Genomic DNA, 19,775 nt, shown 5'->3' on the forward strand with positions numbered 1-19,775 from the left:
AATATCTTAAGCCAATCCCATAATTTGTAGATCCCAAGCCAATCCCGTCACCGAACCATCACATAATTGGTGTTGCTACAGGCAATGCAGTATCTCAAGCCAATCCCGTCATTAAACCATCACATGATTAGTGTTGCTACATGCAATAAGCCAAACCTATCACTGAATATCACATAATTGGTATTGCTACATGCGATGCATGTGAACCATCACATGATTGATGTTGCTAATTTTTTGTTCATTGCCAAATCGTTCTTTGCTATTGGTATATAAGAGTCTGTGTTGCAATTTGGTTTAAGTTTCTTGTATATTTCTCATATATTGTGTGAAAGTACAATGACACATATATAGGAAAAGAAGGACCGGTTACAGCCAACCATCTTTAGACTAAACCCTAGAGACCGGCTATACTCCTTAATTGAAGGAATTACACCAAACAATGCTAATAAGTGATTTACACCTTTCTGTCTAGGTACACAAGAGGGGCTGAGCAGCCAAGCAGCCAAAGTTGACAAAAAATGCCATGCCATGATTTTTTATTGGGATATGTTATCCACACATCCTATTTTACTTCTCACATATCTCTTGATAATTTTTGTTCGTTGATTTTTTCAATTCGTACGATCTGACGGTCAAAAATTAGAAAGATGTGTAAAAAGTAAAATGAGATGTGTGATATTACACCCCTTTCTGATTTCTTATCTATCTGGAATTGGTAAGTCTCAATAGTCTGTGATAGAAAAACGCGAAAGCAAAATAAAAGCCCAAAATCAGAAGAAAAGAGTTGCTTGCAGACCGGAGGTCGCGGCTGCTTGCGTAAGGTACGAACTAGTAAGAAGGTAGGAGTAAAGATATGGGAGCTGGAGATGAGGATTGCAAGACGATCCCAGCCATTAATCTGCAAAATTTTCCAGATGAAGAAGAGTACAGGAAACTGAGGGAAGCTTCAGAGACATGGGGATGCTTCAGGCTTATGAACCACAGGATCCCAGTGGCTTTGATGTCAGAGATGAAGTGTGTGGTCAGATCTATGCTGGAGCTGCCCTTGGAGATGAAGGAGCAGAACAAAGATTCACTAGCTTTCACTGGCTACATACCTCCCAGCAAACTCAATCCTCTCTTTGAGGCTTTCGGTATTTACGACTTGGCCTCACCTCAGGCTGTTCATGGCTTTTGCTCTCAGTTGGATGTCACTTCCCACCAGAGGTTAGATTTCTACTTGTAACCTTAATAATCTCACAGAGGCCATTTGGTTTAGACTTTTAGTAACACTGAGCTGCGGCTTGCATAGAGCCGGTGTCCGATGAGCGTAAGATCCTATAGTCTATAGTCATGACTCCACGTAGTACGATTTTCAGTTGGATTAATCCGATTTGTTCTAAATTTGTTAAGAAATATAAATATTTTTACAATTATATTGTATAGTTATTATCATCAAAAGATGAAAACACGTCAAAAAGAATTAATTTACTTAATTGGTTTAATAAAAAATAATAAAAATGTTCTTATAATATAAAATATTTTCATATGGATAAAACCAATGTTGTATTTTTAATATAAAATATTTTCATGGATGTCAGTTTGAGGACAAATAACTAAGAAAACATGTTATTGTTATAAATACTACATAAAATGTATAGGAAAATTTTTTATTTTTAATTAGAGATATATTAAGATTATATGTAGATGATGCTTTGAAAAAAAAAATTTTTTTTTGATTGTATGAAATTACATATATGCTCCATATTTTTTATTCAAGTTCTCTTTTAATTAAAAAATTAAACTGATAATTTCATATGATTTTGATTTAATAAAAAATAATAAAAATGTTCTTATAATATAAAATATTTTCATATTGATAAAACCAATGTTGGATATTTAATATAAAATATTTTCATGGATGTTAGTTTGAGCACAGAAAACTAAGAAAACATGTTATCATTATAAATATTTGAAAATAAAAAATATTAAATAAAACCGAATTTTCAAATTGGGCCCACATCAACACATTCCCTCTCCCAGTTCTCATAAATCCCTTTTCCAATCCCACCATTTCCACCTTTTCCACTTTCGGAGCCACCGCCACCGATTCGGCGGTACTGATACGGGATTGGGATGGTGAAAGACCGTATCCGGCAACTATCAAATCTCAACAAAGTCTTTGCATGAATCCAAATCTCACAAATGAAAAAAATAAAAATAAAAGTAATGACCTTAATAATAGCTATGCCTACTTGGACCAATGAGGTTCAGTCTTCATTGCGGTCAAAACTCTACGAACGACAGTCTTGGATGAAAAAAAAGGTTACACCTTACTAATCGCACCATGACTTACAAATTTGCTTATTTTAAGAGGTGGACACTCAATTTAAATCCTGTAGCCCACTTAGCAAAAGTACTAAGTATCTCGCCTCGTTTAGAATTTATGGGATCCTCCCTTGACGACAGTTGTTGAATGAAAAGAAAGCTCCAACCTTCTTAACCTAACGTAAACTGGTAAGTTTATCATTTCTTTATCAATAATACGTTATTAATGTGGTTCTTAAAGTCGCATTTGTTACTGAATGTGCAGAGAGGTGATAGAGAAGTATGCTCAAGCAACATGCGAGCAGGTTGTGGACATCGGGAAGAAGTTGGCAGAAAGTTTAGGGGTGGCCAACACTGATTTCCACAAGGGATGGCCTTGCCAATTCAGGATGAACAAGTACAACTTCTCTCCTGCATCAATGGGGTCCCCTGGTCTACAAGAACACACAGATTCTGGATTTCTAACAATTCTTCAAGAGGATGAAGATGTTGGTGGTCTGGAAGTGATGAACAAATCTGGTGCCTTTGTGCCTGTTCATCCTTGCCCTGGCACTCTCTTTATCAATCTTGGGGACTTCGCTCAGGTCTTACGTCGATACTTTATTTATGTCATATCAAGACTACCTCGAACTATTTGCTATAAATACATCAGGAATATATCGACGTAACTGTTTGATACAGTAATATTGCTATTTGATAACAGTGTCGTTGATATTTTTATACCAAGGTTTGGAGCAATGGGAGGCTGCACAACGTGAGGCATAGAGTGAAATGCTCGGAGGCTAGTATTCGAGTTTCGATCGCTACATTTCTCAGCGGACCAAAAGAGGAAGCGATAGAAGCTCCGCCGGAATTGGTAGATTCGGACCACCCACGTCTCTACGTCCCTTTTGTTTACGACGATTACAGAGTTAGCAAGTTCAAACTGCTCAAAAAATTACAGGCTGATAAAGCCCTTGCACTTCTACGTATCCCTTCCTAATTTGGTGATACGTGTGTGGCAAAGCTTAGCTGCCATATATAATAAAGAAGTGTGATATCTTCACATTTTATTTTACTTTTAACTCACTCTTTTAATTTTTCGGTCGTCAGATCGGATGAATTAAAGAAGATCAACGGACAAAAATTATTAAAAAATATGTGAAAAGTAAAATGAAATGTATGGATAGCACTCCATGATATGTCATCCTCCTTTTAGAGAATCCCCAATAAAAATGTCAAAATTTCAAAAACATATGTCTAATTTGTATTTGATGACTGAGTTGACATTGAAGTAACATCTTTAAATTTTCCTTCTTCAGTTGAGACGTCAGCTTCCGATTTTCTTTGTTCAAGTGGGACCTATACATATATAAAATATGTTATATTAAATTTTTGGGGAGATTCAGACCAATGGTAAATAAATAAGTTGCTTTGGAAGTGGTGGAGATATTTTAAAAATCAAAATGAAGGATTTGAAGCTAACAACTTGACGTCAAATTCCACCTTAGCTTTATCAGATCAGTTGGAGAGACATATACTGTAAAATACTAATGTTAGAGCCTTCACTTTGAAATTGAAGTTTCGGTTGGAGATACTCTTATAATAAATATATAAAATAAGTGTAAATCAAAAGGTTTGTAAGTACTTGAGGTTTAAAATTCAAATCTGACTCCCTCAGTATCATTTCCATAAAACATATTGAATTCTAAGTCATGTACTAAGGAAAATCTGTTTTCCCAATTCTCAAACTTGTAAAATAGTTACCACTAGTTAGACTGTCTGTGCGTTGCTACGGTGGCGTGTTGTCTTGTGTGCTATTTTTGCAATGAACCGAAATAAATGTTAATGAACGAAGGAAAATATTGAAAATGAATAGGTTTTAATAGGTTTAAACACTATATGGCAGAGCTAATGATGAAGGAGAAAATGGTGTGAAAAAATGAAATAAGAGTTTAAAACAAAGGAGAAGCAAAAGAAGAAGAGATGAACACCCTTGTTCAGCAGATGAGGTTTTTTAGGTGGTTACCATTTGCACCCATTTAATTTAATTTATTTATTTTTTTGTGTGTTTTCAGATCAATCTGAAGTCAAGAAATACCACAGGAAATCTGTATTCACAGCAGAGCGACAAAAATGTAAAAGTTTTTTGTTTTATGCGACGTTGGTAAAAGAAATACCCTAAACCGTTCCTCAAAGAAAAATAAGAAAGACCTAAATGTTAACAAAAAAGAATGAGTTTTTTGTTATGTAAACGATCATACCTAGGGCTCGTTCGGGTCAGGATTCAGAACCAAAACCCCTAATCCGAATTCCAAACCAAAACATTTTGGGATGAGATTTTATATCTCGAAACCGAACCGAAACTATTCATTTCCCAAAATTCGGGATTCTCAAAAGTGTTTCGAGATTTTCAGGTCACTTCGGGATTGGGCCTGTATATCCGATATTGCTATGTTGCTGGAATTAGACAAGGAAAGCTCTACGGTGGTCTACTTCCTTCTACAAAATTTATGTTTCAAATCTTCCTCAAGTCGTTTGAATATTGGTGAGAATGCTCCTGCAATTAACATAGAACCATATCTTATACATTTTCCATTGCAAAACATTTGGAGAGAAGATACTTTGACAAAACTCATAGAACTATATCCTGCATGCAGGTCCTGCACTTACCCACCCTAATTCGAAACCCACAGTCCTCAAACCCTCACACATTCGACAAAATACTCAGAAATCAAGTTAATCAACATGAAATTTGACCCTAAACACTAAAGAACAGAACCCCAGTGAAAATCAGAAACCCTTACCTGGATTTTGGGACTCGATTGGTGTCGGATTCGAGTCTTCCTTCATGCTCTGCGTGAGTCGATGGAGGACGAGGAGCGACGTGGATTCGACGGAGGAGCGGAGCGGCGGGACTGTGAGTGAGACTACGAGAGTGTTTGAGTGTGAATGAGTGAGACTGAGAGAGACTGAGAGTGAGCTAGAGCGATTGAGAGAGAGTCTGAGAGACCTAACAAATGGCTTGACTCAATGGACGGTTGGATTAGATCTTAACAAATCCAGTGGTTCAAGTAATTTCAAATAAATAAAAAAATAATTAAATATATATAAAATATTCGGTTCGGTTCGGGATTACCGAATGCTTTCAAAGCTATGGCCAAATCCCAAACCGAAACTTTCGGGACAGGTTCGGTTTCGGGTACCGAATATTTCGGGAAATTCGGTTCGGGCATTTTTTGGTCAAATTTCAGGACAGTTCAGGATTTTCGGGAAAAAATTCCACCCCTAATCATACCAATATGCCCTGAATAAAGGTTTTTTTGGAAATGTAAAAGTATAAAAAGTTCGAAAAGAAATGAGAAGTCGGGATCGATCAATCCCAGCTTCAGTACAGGAAACCAAAACAGATTCGATCTGTAAACATTTTGGAGGAAGGATTGGATATAAAGAGATGCAAATACTGTTTACAATGAATAAAAATGAGTGCAAATATAATTGGTTCGCATATAATAAGCTAGTGAAAACAATGGAGGACATATTGGGATCTGATAATGACATGCTGAGAAAGTCAATAGCACTGATCAATACAAAATTTAAAACGTTGGTGGTTGACCCTGAAACACGAAGGACTAAATTTGGTTTTAAAGGTTGAAAAAAGTGATGCAGATATGCTGCATAAACCATAACGAAGCTACTTTTATGCTTATGTACTGTCTAGGATGACATTTATGGTATAGTTAAAGGTTCTTTACGTTTTAGTAGTAATTAAGTCTGGTGTCAACGCAGCCACTTGAGAAAAATTGGCATTTAATGTCTCCAAAGAAAGCCTTTCAACAAACTGCTTTAGACAAAGTTAAATAAAAAAAGAAAAAAAAAACTTAATGGGAATGAATGCAGATTGGGAGAAGATTTAACCGGTTACAGCATCTTAAAAGTAAGCTGATTGGTTGAATATAGATGGGGTGATTAAATCTATGCAATGTAAGATTAGAAACTGAGGATTGTGGGTTCGATAAAATTCTAATATAAATGGATGAAAAGCTAAAAAATAGGAAGAAGGCAGCCAATAACAAAACTAAGAGAATATGCATATTGCAAAATGGTTAATATTAAAAACTAAATGTTTCAATAGATTATACGAGAAAATATGCCCGCGCGTTGCTGCGGGACTTGAACGCACTCACCTTAACTGCATGAATAAGACACATTTAACCTGAATAAATTAAGACACATGCACCATGCACTCATCTTAGAGAGATAAACAAAGATACCAAAAACGGAGAGGCAATGTCACATTGTTTTGCATGATCTTTACACACACACGTACCCTAAAAGTAAGAGTGTAAAATCTACGCTAAAATAAACAACTAAGTATGAGCAGGACCTCGTAAAAAGTAGGTGATCATATGTGTTCTTCAACTGTCTGTCGAACCTGAAATCAACGAAAGTGATCCACCGTAAAAAACATGGTTAACCACCATGTATTGAAGCTATATATAATCATTGAAGAAAACCTTTTACATCCAGCACAAAGCAAACTATAATCGAAAATGCAGATAAATAAATAGAAAAAAAAAAAAAGGAAGGAGAAAAAAAATAGTCGAAATTTCTTTTATGTCCAGCAATGGAACCAATAGAGATTGTGTAGAAACAATGCAGTAAACCACCATGTATTGAAGCTATATATAATCATTGAAGAAAAACCTTTTACATCCAGCACAAAGCAAACTATAATCGAAAATGCAGAAAAAAAAAAAAAAAAAAGGAGGAAAAAAAAATAGTCGAAATTTCTTTTATGTCCAGCAATGGAACCAATAAAGATTGTGTAGAAACAATGCAGTAATCACCACCAGAGAATGGGGATAAACAGAATGGTAATACACACATACCTATCAAGATAGTAAAATGAAAACAACTAAACATTTAAATTCAAAGGTCCCTCGGAACATGCTAAAAGTAAAACTAAATTGCATAGCGATTGGCATCTAGATTTACCTTTAAAATGGCATGTGATATGTCATTAATAAAAGCCCTGAATTCTTGGTTCACTGCTAAATTGGTAGGAGCTTTTGCTTTATCCATCAGAACCTTAAAACAAAACCTGTAATAGTATGATAAGCGATGAAGATCTGGTAAGTTTATTAGACATTGTTTCAAATACAAATTGGGACTCGTGGGAAAAAAAAATAGAAACAATCAAATATCATATTATATTCCGACAATACTCTGAGATGGTATGAAGTCACCTCATCTAATTTTATGACAAATGGGTGAGACTCGTTAAAGAAACTCAATAATGGATAGAATGTTTAAATCTATCTGATGAAAGAAGTGATAACGTTGTGGTTATTTTATCAGGAGGCGTTAAAACCATGAATCAAGAGGATTATAGACCAGGGATTTCAAATATTTCAATTATAAGAAAACTTGTTTGCAATACTAAGAAAAAGCTTATTATTGTTGATAAAAAATGCACACGACACCAATGGATTATGCCATAAAAATAACACCATGAAAAATCCAGAGACCAAAATCTTGGGCGGCAGAATTTATCCACATCAAAGGACGCACAATCTTGGTTTAAAAAACCAATCAAATTTAAATTCTAACACCATACGATCAAATGTTAATCAAACACACAATCTCAGAAAGCCGAAACCATGTTAAGCAAACGAAACAGAAGGAAAAGAGTGAAGATGTAAGCATTGATAAGAATATGAAAAGTGGCAGCACTGATATCATGCACAGATAGGACAACGAAATATCGGAACCAGCAGCTACAAATAGAACCAAGAAGGAAAAGGATTGATAAAATAAATAAATAAGAAATAGGACAGAGGCACAAACCAACGACATGAGCTCAGTTTTTTCACCATGAATTTTGCATGGCCTAAAATCAAGAAAATGACGTGTTTACCAGGATTTTGAAGTGGACGCCCGCAGTCCGAATGACAGCGATCATCCCTCTTTTGATCGTCTAGAACCGACGCAGGACACTCATACGAAATCCAAAAAGGCAGCATTATCTGGAAAGAACATGCGAAGCCGTCAACAACAACAAAGTAAATATATAGTTCCATAGATGCAAACCAAATAACACTACGGCATGGTATTTGATTAAGATCCGTCTCTACCAGTTTGATGGCAAAAACACACACCTCTCCCATGTGGGAATGAACCTAACGATTTAACGAAAAGAAGACGAAAACCCATGCGGGAATGAACCTAACCACACTGCATGCATTCACATACACTGCCCCAATTTAAGATTCGGTTTTTGTCCAATCTATGTATATGCTTAGATACATCTGAGAATTTGCTTTGCAACAGTTGCTACTCTCATCGTCTTTTGAGAGAGACAAATACAAAGGTAAAGATTACAATGGGGAATAGTTAAGAATCCCTCTAAAATACTAAGGAAAAACATACCTAGAACGGAGTAAACAACTGTTTGTCTCCATAGCAGTTTCTCAGAGCATTTATGCTGTCAGAAAGATAGTGCTCCACTCCAGAAGGATGGACAAATGTACCAGATGGAGACTGACTCAAAGAAGACATAATTAAAAGTTAGCATCTGATGAACAATTAAGGTGATGCAAAAGGGTAACACGCGATGTGAAATTATTATACCAAAATAGCCAAGGTCTGTTAATCTAATCACCAAATAATAAAACAGAAATTAAGCACAAAAGTATCAAAATTAAAAGGAAGGAAGAATACGAAACCTTGTGCATAGAACGTTTGTGAGAATGAATCACACAACAATCAAGGGTGGACAAATCACAAAAGTGACAATTAAAGGGGACCTAACGGACACCCCCATTTCTCTCTCTTTGCAATCTCAGAAATCCCAAGGGTTTGAGGAAACAAATGGAAAACGAAATGCTTTTTCTGTTCCCTTTACCCTCGCAGAAAATCCTCCCATCTCTCTCTCTTACCCTTGTCCCATCTCTCTGTCTGCAAATCGCAGAAAAGAAACCCTAAACAAATCCCTGAAATCCCTCGCCTAAATCCTCCCACATTTCTCTCGAACACTCCCTATCTCTCACTCTCTCTCTCTCTCTGCAAAACCTAAACCAGATCTCCTAAACCGTTGGTGCCACTACACATTGTTATCAATTGTGGGTTTATCAAATCCTTCATGGCTTAGACTGCATGAAGAATTAGAAACTAAAAGATGAATATACGCTGTAAATCATCATATAAATGTAATTGCATTTAAAAAAAAAGAAGGGAATAAAAAAATTGAATTCTATTTCATCAGCATGTAACTGCATGAAAAGTTACAATTGAATGCAGACTCAATCAGTAGTTCACACAAATCTTGCCCCTGTCTACATGTTTTTGGCTTTCAACATTTTAGCTTCAAGACTTAGCTACTTCAACAACAACGAATAGAGAAAATCAAGTTCCACAACTTACGAAAACAAAGTGGCAACTGAGAGATCGTTTGAGGGATTTGAGATTGAGCTTCTTCCATAAACAACATACCTAGAACTTCCCAAATTTTCAAATCGAAATAAAACATTTAAAATTTAAATAGCTTATAGTAATTTAACAAATTCTTTATTAGTGGAGTAAATAAACTGCAACTAAACAACTTATAGTAATTTAATCTGTGTTTGTGGATATGAGAGAGAGAGAGAGAGAGTTATCTATTATAAAGCCAACCTTTGAATTCACTTCTTGGTCCTCTTGTGGCTTATTACCAAAACTCTCCACTGCATTTGCAGTAATGCCCTCTTCCGTAAGTAAAAGGTACAAAAATATCAATTATTTAATGGTAGATATGTACTTTAGACTTTTGAAGATCTAATTCATCCTGCATCTTCTCACACTCATCTTCATGCTGAAGCCGTAAACCTGTCAGCTCAGCCTCATGTTCGCTCCTCATTGAAGTTGCTTTCTATGAAAATGATAAACTGGTTTGTAACGTAAGCATATAACACTCTAGTTAAATAAGCAGTTCCAACTTAATTCAAAGATATTTATTTGAACCTCTCTCAATTCGTTTTCAGCTTGCAGTTAGATATGCTTTAGTTCTTCACTGTGTTCAGATTTTAGACTGAGTATCACGTTCCTGGTGCTCCAACCTATAAAAATACAAAAAATCTTTTACGAAATTCCAAAACAACCAATATGATTAAAAGCCTACATACAGTTTGCTTAATTAACAACTAATGCAGGGCAATTTTCATTTCCAACCAACTGTACGGACACAAAGATGTCTTCTTTAACTACCGCTCTATTGAACAGTAAAAACCCCAAAAACTCTGAACTAATTCAAAATAAAAAAATTGCGTAAATTTAACATCATGCTATATGTACCTTCACAGATTTTCGAACTCGTAGAGTCATTGGTGAGTCGACTCGGCCTTCGTCCCTGTGTGTAGACTCGTCATCCCTGCAAATTGCAAAGCTAGAGTCACCAAATCAATAGGCACAAATATATATGGGAAAAGGCATAAGCTGAAACATGTGCAACATAGATATATTAAATAAACACGAAAACAACCATTAATACACCTGCAAGCAAGAAACTACTCACGGTTTCCTAGATGGACCAACAACCAAAGCGTTCTCCACCCATCTACATTTCCTTAGAATCTTCATGACACACATGATATTACAACTAACAAAATAGCTTAAGCATGTTACAGTGGCAATATAGAATACCCAGATAGACTTAACTTCCACAAAACAATAAGGTATAACTTCCCTACTTCTAACTGCTTATTAGAAATTTCAATTAGAACAAATAATACCTGTAAAGGCAAGGGCATCAGAAAGTCATTCAGAACCACTTCCCGGTGCACCAGACTCAGCCCGGCGAGGCAGTTTTTGGCTAGCTTTGGGTTGAATTCCTACATACTCCATGCTTATCTAATAATTCAAATCAAAATTTTCATTCGAACACAACATTCTTCAAATCAATAACTTCACAAAGGTTATAATTAAAAAAACAAAAATCAAAAAACAAAAAAAAAAAAAAAAACAAAAGAAAAGAAAAACACTAACAATTTCAAATCTATAATTTCAGTAACCTTGTGGCTCATGCGAAGTGTTTTACTGCAAAGAAAAAACAAAGAGTGAGCACAATTAACGCACAAATTTTCAAACAAAAAAAACGACATTCAACTCAATAATTTCACAAAGCTTATAGTTCACAAAAAACAAAAGAAAAACACTAACAATTTCAACTTTATAATTTCACTAACCTTGTGGCTCATGCTAAGTCTTTTACTGCAAGGAAAAAAAAAAGGAGTGAGCAACAATTAAAACACAAATTTTCAAACAAAAAAAAAAACTACATTCAACTCAATAATTTCACGAACCCCAAAAATTACAGAAAGTATAGGCAACGACAGTACCTCTCAGGGTCGGGAGGAGGGAGGAGGAAGTTCGCCATATGCGGGGGAGAAGAGATCGAGGGATCGTTTGAGACAGAGCTTCTTCCATAAACAATATACCTAGAATTCCCCAAGTTTTCAAATGGAAATTAAACATTTACTTAGCTTAATAAAAAGCCAAAATATAAAAAATTAATCAAAAGGTTGAGAGAACTCACATCCCAGTAATGCTCATTGCTGATATTAACACCACTGATTTGTGGAATTCCCACGCCCAACTCCATGACCTCTGTCTCTGCCATCCCTCTCTCCCTCACAACCATGCCCACTTTCGACCCACCCCTCAATCCCGACACCAACCATTGATTTGAGGAGGAAAAATCAATCCAACCCCCTTTTTGCAAGCCTCACTCCTCCCTCTCCCTTCCGCTCCCTGCCAATCCACGCCCATCTCCCTTGTTGTAGCTCTGCAACCCACGTTTTTTGGCAGACCTCCCTCTCCCTTCCTCTCCCTGACATTCCACACCCTCCACCGCTTCTCTGTCTGTAACTAATCCAGCCCCATTCCATAAACCCAGCCCGAGCCTTACCCCCACTTAGGCCCCCTCACTTTCTCGAAACCAACTCTCAAACCCTAGAAGGCAGAACTCTCACTCTCTCGCAACCCACTCTGAGTGACACGGATGCAACAATCCTCGCCCTCTCTCCCGCCGTCGCATAACCCCAAAATCGCGCTCTCCCTGTCTCTCTCTTTCTCTTCCCAAATCGAGCATCACCACTCAATCCTCTCTCTTTCTCTCCCTCGAATCGTACACCCCCCGTGACTCTGTCTGCCTGCAAGCCACATGCCTTCCTCTCACCAATCCCTATCTCTCTCCCCCTCCCTCCCTCTCTCTCTTCTCCCTCTGCTCGCTCGCTCTCTCTCTCTCTCAGCTCAGAAAGAAAGGAAATGAAAGTCTCTAACCCACCCAATCTGTTCGAAACCCCACAGACTAAAACGACCATCGCACCCCTGCCTTTCCACGATTATCAACACGCGGCATGAAGATCAGCGGCAGAGAGAGCCAGTGGCAGCCTCGTAAATAAACTGAAATGTGGTCCAAAACACTGTTCATATGAATAGTGCGATTTCCCCTCCTACTTTAGACTAAAGTAATACCCTGAACAAAAGGTCAAAATTGAAACATCAGCTGTTCCTAAAAGAAAAGAAGAATGAAATGAGACAGCGACATGTAACATCTGATTATAGAGACAAAATCTGCAGTGATAAAAAGAAAATTTAAATGTAAAATTTATTTATAAATCAAATACCCAAATAAGAAAAAGAATAAATAAAGAAATGGGGCACATGGAGAAAAGAAGGCTTACCAAAACTTTGGTTGCATGCCAACTCAAAACAACTGTGGTTCTCAACTGAAACTATATCCAGCTCGATGTCCAGAAGATGTAAATATAGCATCACAAAATATGAACATCATTGAAAAGAAGGCTTATAAACGAAATGTTTAATTTGTACAATATAGATAGAAAAGATTACAGGTTGCTGTTTACATACACAAAAAAATATTGCTCAAGGGATGGCCCTATCAGTTTAGGATAAACAAGTACAACCTCACTCCTGAATCAGTTGGATTCTTTGGTGTACAATTCCACACAGACTCAGGATTTCTAACCATTCTTCAAGACGATGAAAATGTCGGTGGGTTGGAAGAGATGGACAAATCCGGCGCCTTCGTAGCAGTTGGTCCTTGTCTAGGCACTCTCCTCATCAATCTCCAAGATGTTGCTTAGGTACTTTATTGTCTATTTAGTGTCTCTTCAGCTCTACATTTTTTTTAATTAATAATTTGTAACGAGTTTTGTTTATGCATAGTCGCTTATATTAATATTTTGTATCAAGGCATGGAGCAATGGGAGGCTGTGCAATGTGAAGCATAGAGCACAAGGCAGGGAGGCAACTGTTCGAGTCTCGATCGCTACATTCCTCTTGGGACCGAAGAAGGAAGCAGTAGTACTGGAAGCTCCGCCGGAGTTTGTTACAAATTGTTGCCTAATTGAACTGGTTAAACCACAATTTTACAATTTGTTAGAAGCATTGGGATTGTCGTTGAGAGAACAATGATGACATGGTTTGGATCTTAGAGTGATCAATCAACCAAATAATTTGGTTTTGAAGGCGGGTCGTACCTGTATTGAGGGGAAGATTGATGTCGGTTGGAATATGTTTATTTGTATCTACAACACTTATTATGTAATCTGACGTGATGGATTCGATGGACCACAAAAAAATATATCTCTATTTGTATAATCATCTCTCGAAGACTTTGAAATTGTAAATAATTACACCCACCACAAAGAAAGATTAAGGCAATACATTAACTCGTAATTCACAAAGAAGTAGTGATCAGTATGCACTAATCGCACAGCTTTCCAAACTTAAATTGTACACTTCTATTACATGATTCATAAGGAATATAAAATTAAGATCTATACATTTAATATTAACAAAATTTACAAACTATGAAATTCCTCAAGCGAAAAACAAAGATAATTTTTTTAACAAAAAAAAAAAAAAAAGGAAAAATGGGAGAATGTGGGACTGACGACAAAACAAGGATCTTAAATCTAGAAGCTGTCACTACGTTGTCTTGTTCCTCCATTGCTATCCTGGCTGTCGTAGCGCGGGGTCCAGTCAGAAGTATCTGCCACCGATATCTCAAGGGGCCAGGACGACGTCGTATTCACTGTGTTTGCTTCGGTACTCACTCCCTCAGGCATATTGCTGGAGGGCCACACGAAAGCGGGTTTAAAGGGTGGGACCTGGGGCACGGGAACCGACCCGGAAATAATTTGGATAATAGTTTGCGTCTTGGGCCTCTCGCCCGCGATCGGGTGCATGCAGGCCAGCCCAAGAAGCAAAAGCCTCTTGGCTTCCTCCGCCACGTAATCATTTCCCAGCCTCTCATCGACGGCATCCAGCACGCGCCCTACTCTGTGCAACGACCAAACCCAATCCACAATGAATTGGAACCCTCCCATTTTGGTCCACGGACGTTGACCACACACGACTTCTAGGAGCACGGCCCCGAATCCGTAAATATCGGACTCGCACGTGGCTTTCCCCGTGTGGAAACACTCGGGGGCTATGTACCCCATCGTGCCCTGAACACCCTCGAGCTCAGCGTACGAGGTCTTCTCGTTGTCTAGGGCACGCGCAAGGCCAAAGTCCCCAAGGCGGGAGTTGAAGTTGGAGTCTAGCATTATGTTGCTGGCTTTTAGGTCTCTATGGACAACTCGTTGGTCGTACTCATTGTGGAGGTAGTGTAGGGCGGAGGCTACTCCGGCAACGATATTGTACCTCTGGCTCCAGCCTAGGGTTGCATTTTCCGTCTCGCCAAACAGGTGGTTGTCCAAGCTGCCGTTGGGCATGAACTCGTAGACTATGAGTAGCATTCCATTTTTGTGGCACCATCCTGCATATTTGTAACTACTTGTTAAAATATAACAAGTCGTACCAAAGTTTGACCATATCAAACAAAGAGAGCAATACATTTGGCCATTACATATTTTGATTAGTATCATCTACAATTTTAATTACTTTAAATATCGAACTGCGACCTTTGAAATAACTTATAAAAAAAAAAATGTCGATAGAGTTGTCTTGTAAGACAAGACACATAATAAAGTCACTGACTGTACATTTTATAAATCCAAAGATGGATTTGACCTGCCAAACTATTGTTCTAGTTTTCTTTCGGTTGTTAGTTGAATGTTGACTGTTGAGAATTGGCATGCCCACGTGCTAAATACATATTCCTCGGTCCTAATTGGCATAACAGATTCGGTAGGTGGCAATCGCGGCTGATTTGTCATTATATAAGTGATGAAATTTTTTATTTTTTATATTATTAATATTTTAACATAAAAATTTTATTATTTAAATAAAAACACGCAATATATTATGACATATTTTTGGTACATTAAAAAATCTCTTTACTATGCTAGAAGAGCAGAAAACGACGTGGCGTACACCAGCGAATATGGGTCCTCCCTTGTTGGGTGATAGTTCAGACTTTATCATAGGCTTAGGATTTATTTGTTTGACTAGATTCAGGCTGTTTTCAGGAGCCGCTAAATAATAATTTATATACGCCTATCCACCTAGGATTATTGTTAGTGAATTTATTTATTTTATATCGAATAAATTAATTTATAATTGGGTAAACCAACCAAACAAATAAATCTTAAGCCTTAATTAAGTCATTGACAAAGAATAAAGCCTTAATTAAATCACTAGTGTTGTTCATGCAAGTTTCATGTTGATTATGACATGTTATCACTTATCATATTAATAATTGTTCTTACATGATTGATGATGGAAGCAAGCAAAATTTAATACGTATTAGTATTACGCGAAAATGCATTGTAGAGAAATGTTAAGGAGACTTTAACAAAATGGAACTACTTATGAACTCTTTACCATATTATGTTTTAAGGTTAATTTATGTGCTAACATTATAAAACATTATGCAAAAAACATAAAATGTCAATGAATTTATAGAAAGTCTCATTTTTTTTAGAATCTCAAATTTGAGATAGTCTTTTTAGCATTTCTTTGCAGTGTAATGCTAGTAAGTATTTATTTTCACTTGTTAAATTTGAGTCTCATAAATAATGAGTTTTGATATTTTATTTTAAGTCATCTATTGTACTTGTTCATCGTACATCGTACGATCAGTTTTCGTCAGGTACTAATTGTATTTAATTTTAAATAAAAAAAATTAAATAATTTATGATCGCATGATGAATAACTAAGTTGTGAAGATCTCTACGATCTTCTCAATTTGGATCCGAATGGGATCCAAATCTTTTTTTACGTTTAGCTGAAATGCTCTTAACGGGGTCATGTCTAAATAAATTAATATTTAAGAAGAATGGTGACTTACCGAGTAATCGGACGAGATGCTTGTGCCGGAGCCGGTTGATAATGGTGAGCTCAGCCAAAAAGTCGTCCTTGCCCTTGAGATTATCCCGGGAAAATTTCTTCACCGCCACCTCCATGTTCTCAGTGGGCAGCACACCTCTATACACCACCCCAAATCCGCCTTGCCCCAATTTGTGCTTATCGTCGAAATTGTTCGTCGCCTTCTTCAATTCCTTGAAACTAAACTCCCTCGGAGTGCCCGGAAGACTCTTGAGCGCCCCCAAAATATTCTCGTCCGACGCCGCCGCCTTCCGCCGCTTGTACAAATAATACCCCAACCCGCCCAGGGCCAACAGCAACAGCGCCACAGCGGGCACACCCACCGCCAGCCCAATCTTCAACCCCTTATTAGTATTCCCACCATTGCCACCTGGCAGAAGCTCCACCGTCAGATTCCATCTCAACACACAATTGAGCTCGATCGCGCTCCCGGTCGACGCGGCGAAACCGAAATAGGATTTCTGTTTCACTATGTCCTTGAGGTTGAGATTGGCGGTTAGGACTGGGCTTGTGGGCCTGGGCCGGATAACGAACCCGGTCTGCGGGTCCCCGTCTTGCCCGGCCATATAAACGTCTAACTGGTGCGACTCGCCGCCGTATTCGATCCAGACCATGTAAAATCGGGTACCGGGAGGCGCGATTTGGATATCCACATCCGAGAGCGAAACGGTCTTGTTGGACCGGATTGAATTGATGTTGATGCCCATGTGGTTGTCGTCCGGGTCGAAATCTTGTTTAAATGTGTCGAGCTCGACGGCGAGGAAGTGGTTGTTGGGGTCTCCGTCGGTGGTGGCGTTGGTCAAACCGAGGTACTGACCGTCGCTGGCCTCCGGGAGGGTCATATCCGGCGCGATGAGGAACGCCAGGCCCTCGCCTGGGACGGCGGAGCCGTTGAGACGAAAGACGTTAATCAGGAACGACGAATTGAAAGACGCCACGTGGCTTTCGTTTGCTGCGGAATCGGGAGAATCTGAATCCAAATCTTTCCAGAGCGTGAAAGATTGGTTGTAGAAGACTCTACCTGAGCGGTTGTAGAGGGTGAAGTTTCCGGCGGAGTCCGGCGTGATCTGGAGCGCCTGGTTGCTGATCGTCGCCGGCAGGAGCACCGCGAACTTGTTGTAATACGATTGGTCGAAGGGGCCGAACTCGTTTTGAGACGTACTGAGGGTGTCAGTATCGGAGAAAGCTGCCGGCAGCAGCAGAAGCAGCAGGAGAGCCGTCGCACCGGCTGTCAGCTGCTTCAGCTTCATGTGGCAGCTGGAAGAAGAAGACGACGACGTCGTTGCACGCTCGCTCATGTGAAATTGTATGAGACGATTGCAAAGGGAGAGAGATCGTATACAGCTGTAATTAACTGACTATAGTTCTTCAGCAAATGCACATCTCTTTATTTGTTTACAATTTTCAATTTTTTATTGGTTTTTTTTGTTCCTGCGAATTCGATGAGTTTTTTGAACCTTCGGTTGCCGATTCCGTGTTATAAATTTGAAATTTCCAGTCAATTAATTGACTTTTTTTCTTTTTTTTTTTTTTTTTGAGAAAGAATTAATTGACCCTTTTAATTAAAATTTTAATCAATTAATCAAGAGTCAATATTTTTTAAGTTATTTATCGATTTCATCCAGAGTTTATGAAGAGTTGCTAATTTTCTCCTAATTTTTATTTTAACCAATTACTTCTCCAAACTTTTATTTCTCCCTTATCGTTAAAATTTGGAATTTTCATCTAATTTTCTATGCATTTTGATCACATGACAAACGTTTGAAGACAATAAAGTAATTTTATCTCAAACGTGGACAACATATTACTTTTTTCTTCTTCTCCTTCTCTTTCTCTTCCACTAGTTGATTTTGTACACTTTCTATTTGAATTAGCTATGGGAGTCCAATCAGTGTTTCAAAGCATTGGCTTTGCATCCAATTTACCTAAACAAAATTACCTTTTCGCTTTCATCTAGTTGCATGTGTTGTCCGCTGATCAAAATGGATGAAAAATTAGATTAAAATTTTAAAATTTCAAAATCTAACACCATGGAGAAATTGATTTTTTATAAAAATTCAGAGTTGTAATTGACTAAATTTAAAGTTTGAAAAGAAAATTGACAGTTACATACAAATTCTAAAACAAATCGACAAATAGGTCATATTTTTATATGTTTTTTAGAAAGTGAGGATTAGATTCTTTGAACCATTTTTTAGCTTTATCTAGCAATGGGTCAGCCGCAGCGTGAGGCGCTCTTCCTTATCTAGCCACCTAATTTTTTAACTTTGATGTACATGTAACATGGACAGGTTTGTCTTTTTGTTTTCTCTTTTGTATTGTTATGGTTAAATTCTTTCCAACTTCATCTCATGCAATTTTCATTCAATTTTTCGACAAGACAGTCATATTGTTGAGTAATGTTATATTAATTTGCTTTTATTCTGGGTTTATCAAATGTTGACTTTGTCGTTTATTAATAATTTTTTCAAGTTGATTAATTAGTAATAACACATGATCATGTGAAAAATTTATTCCATGCTGCGATCATTAGATGATCTAGATTAATTTGAATTATTACTTTTATTGTGATTTAGGATCAGTTTGAGATTCTTGTGCTTTTAAAAAAAATTTACTTCTGTTGTGCGTTAAGAATAATCAGATATAAAATAAAGCTGATAAGCGTTTGGTTAACTGAATTTTAAAAGTGTTGTGAGTATGAAAAGCAGTGCAAAAGCATTTGGTATAATTTAATATAAAAGTGATATAATTGTATACAATGACAAATGAGCATAGTAATAGGAGTGGGGGTGACAACATCAGGGGTGGTAATGATGGTGGTGCTAATAGTGGGAAGTGTTGGTTGGGTTGGAAAGGTAACAATGGTGGTAGGGCGGTGGCAGTGGTGGTGGTTGCGGTATGGTGGTGTCGGCGATGGCTGCAATGATGGTGGTAATGACAATTGTGGTAGTAATGGTGGCGGTTGTGGTAATGGTGGTGGTGGTGGCGATGACGGCATCTATGGTGGTAGTAGTGGTGGTGGCAATGGTAGTAGTGGCGACAGCGATAGTGATGGTGGTGACATGATGGTAGTGATGATAGTGGTGGAGGTTGTGGTTATGGCCAATGAGGGTAGTGATGACAGTGGTGGAGGTTGTGGTTATGGCAATGGT

General features: G+C 37.7%; 2 protein-coding genes across 2 annotated transcripts; one reads left to right on the forward strand and one right to left on the reverse strand.

Moving 5' to 3' along the window:
• Positions 1–716: 716 nt before the first annotated feature.
• Positions 717–3,371, forward strand: LOC103950206 (2-oxoglutarate-dependent dioxygenase DAO). The gene is made up of 3 exons (XM_048587880.1): positions 717–1,206; positions 2,573–2,891; positions 3,035–3,371. Exons 1-3 carry the CDS (start codon positions 854–856, stop codon positions 3,287–3,289), a joined length of 927 nt encoding a protein of 308 aa, XP_048443837.1. The 5' UTR covers positions 717–853; the 3' UTR covers positions 3,290–3,371.
• Positions 3,372–13,969: 10,598 nt separating this feature from the next.
• Positions 13,970–18,082, reverse strand: LOC103950204 (probable L-type lectin-domain containing receptor kinase S.5). The gene is made up of 2 exons (XM_018648188.2): positions 16,586–18,082; positions 13,970–15,112 (listed from the first exon to the last, which is right to left on the reverse strand). The coding sequence occupies exons 1-2, from the start codon at positions 17,919–17,921 to the stop codon at positions 14,265–14,267; spliced, it is 2,184 nt and encodes a 727-aa protein (XP_018503704.2). The 5' UTR covers positions 17,922–18,082; the 3' UTR covers positions 13,970–14,264.
• Between the last annotated feature and the right edge of the window lie 1,693 nt (positions 18,083–19,775).

This window comes from the organism of the source record quoted next, unplaced genomic scaffold (genome assembly GCF_019419815.1).
Source record: "Pyrus x bretschneideri cultivar Hongxiangsu unplaced genomic scaffold, Pyrus_bretschneideri_v1 Contig1, whole genome shotgun sequence".
NCBI classification, from domain to species: domain Eukaryota; kingdom Viridiplantae; phylum Streptophyta; class Magnoliopsida; order Rosales; family Rosaceae; genus Pyrus; species Pyrus x bretschneideri.

Bases quoted from the DNA above. Each gene is read 5' to 3' on its own strand.
- LOC103950206 (XM_048587880.1), top strand. From the start codon at position 854: ATGGGAGCTGGAGATGAGGATTGCAAGACGATCCCAGCCATTAATCTG. The intron at 1,207-2,572 runs GTTAGATTTCTA...CTGAATGTGCAG, and splicing joins GATGTCACTTCCCACCAGAG to AGAGGTGATAGAGAAGTATG. The intron at 2,892-3,034 runs GTCTTACGTCGA...TTTTATACCAAG, and splicing joins ATCTTGGGGACTTCGCTCAG to GTTTGGAGCAATGGGAGGCT.
- LOC103950204 (XM_018648188.2), bottom strand. From the start codon at position 17,921: ATGAGCGAGCGTGCAACGACGTCGTCGTCTTCTTCTTCCAGCTGCCAC. The intron at 15,113-16,585 runs GTAAGTCACCAT...ACAAATATGCAG, and splicing joins GCATCTCGTCCGATTACTCG to GATGGTGCCACAAAAATGGA.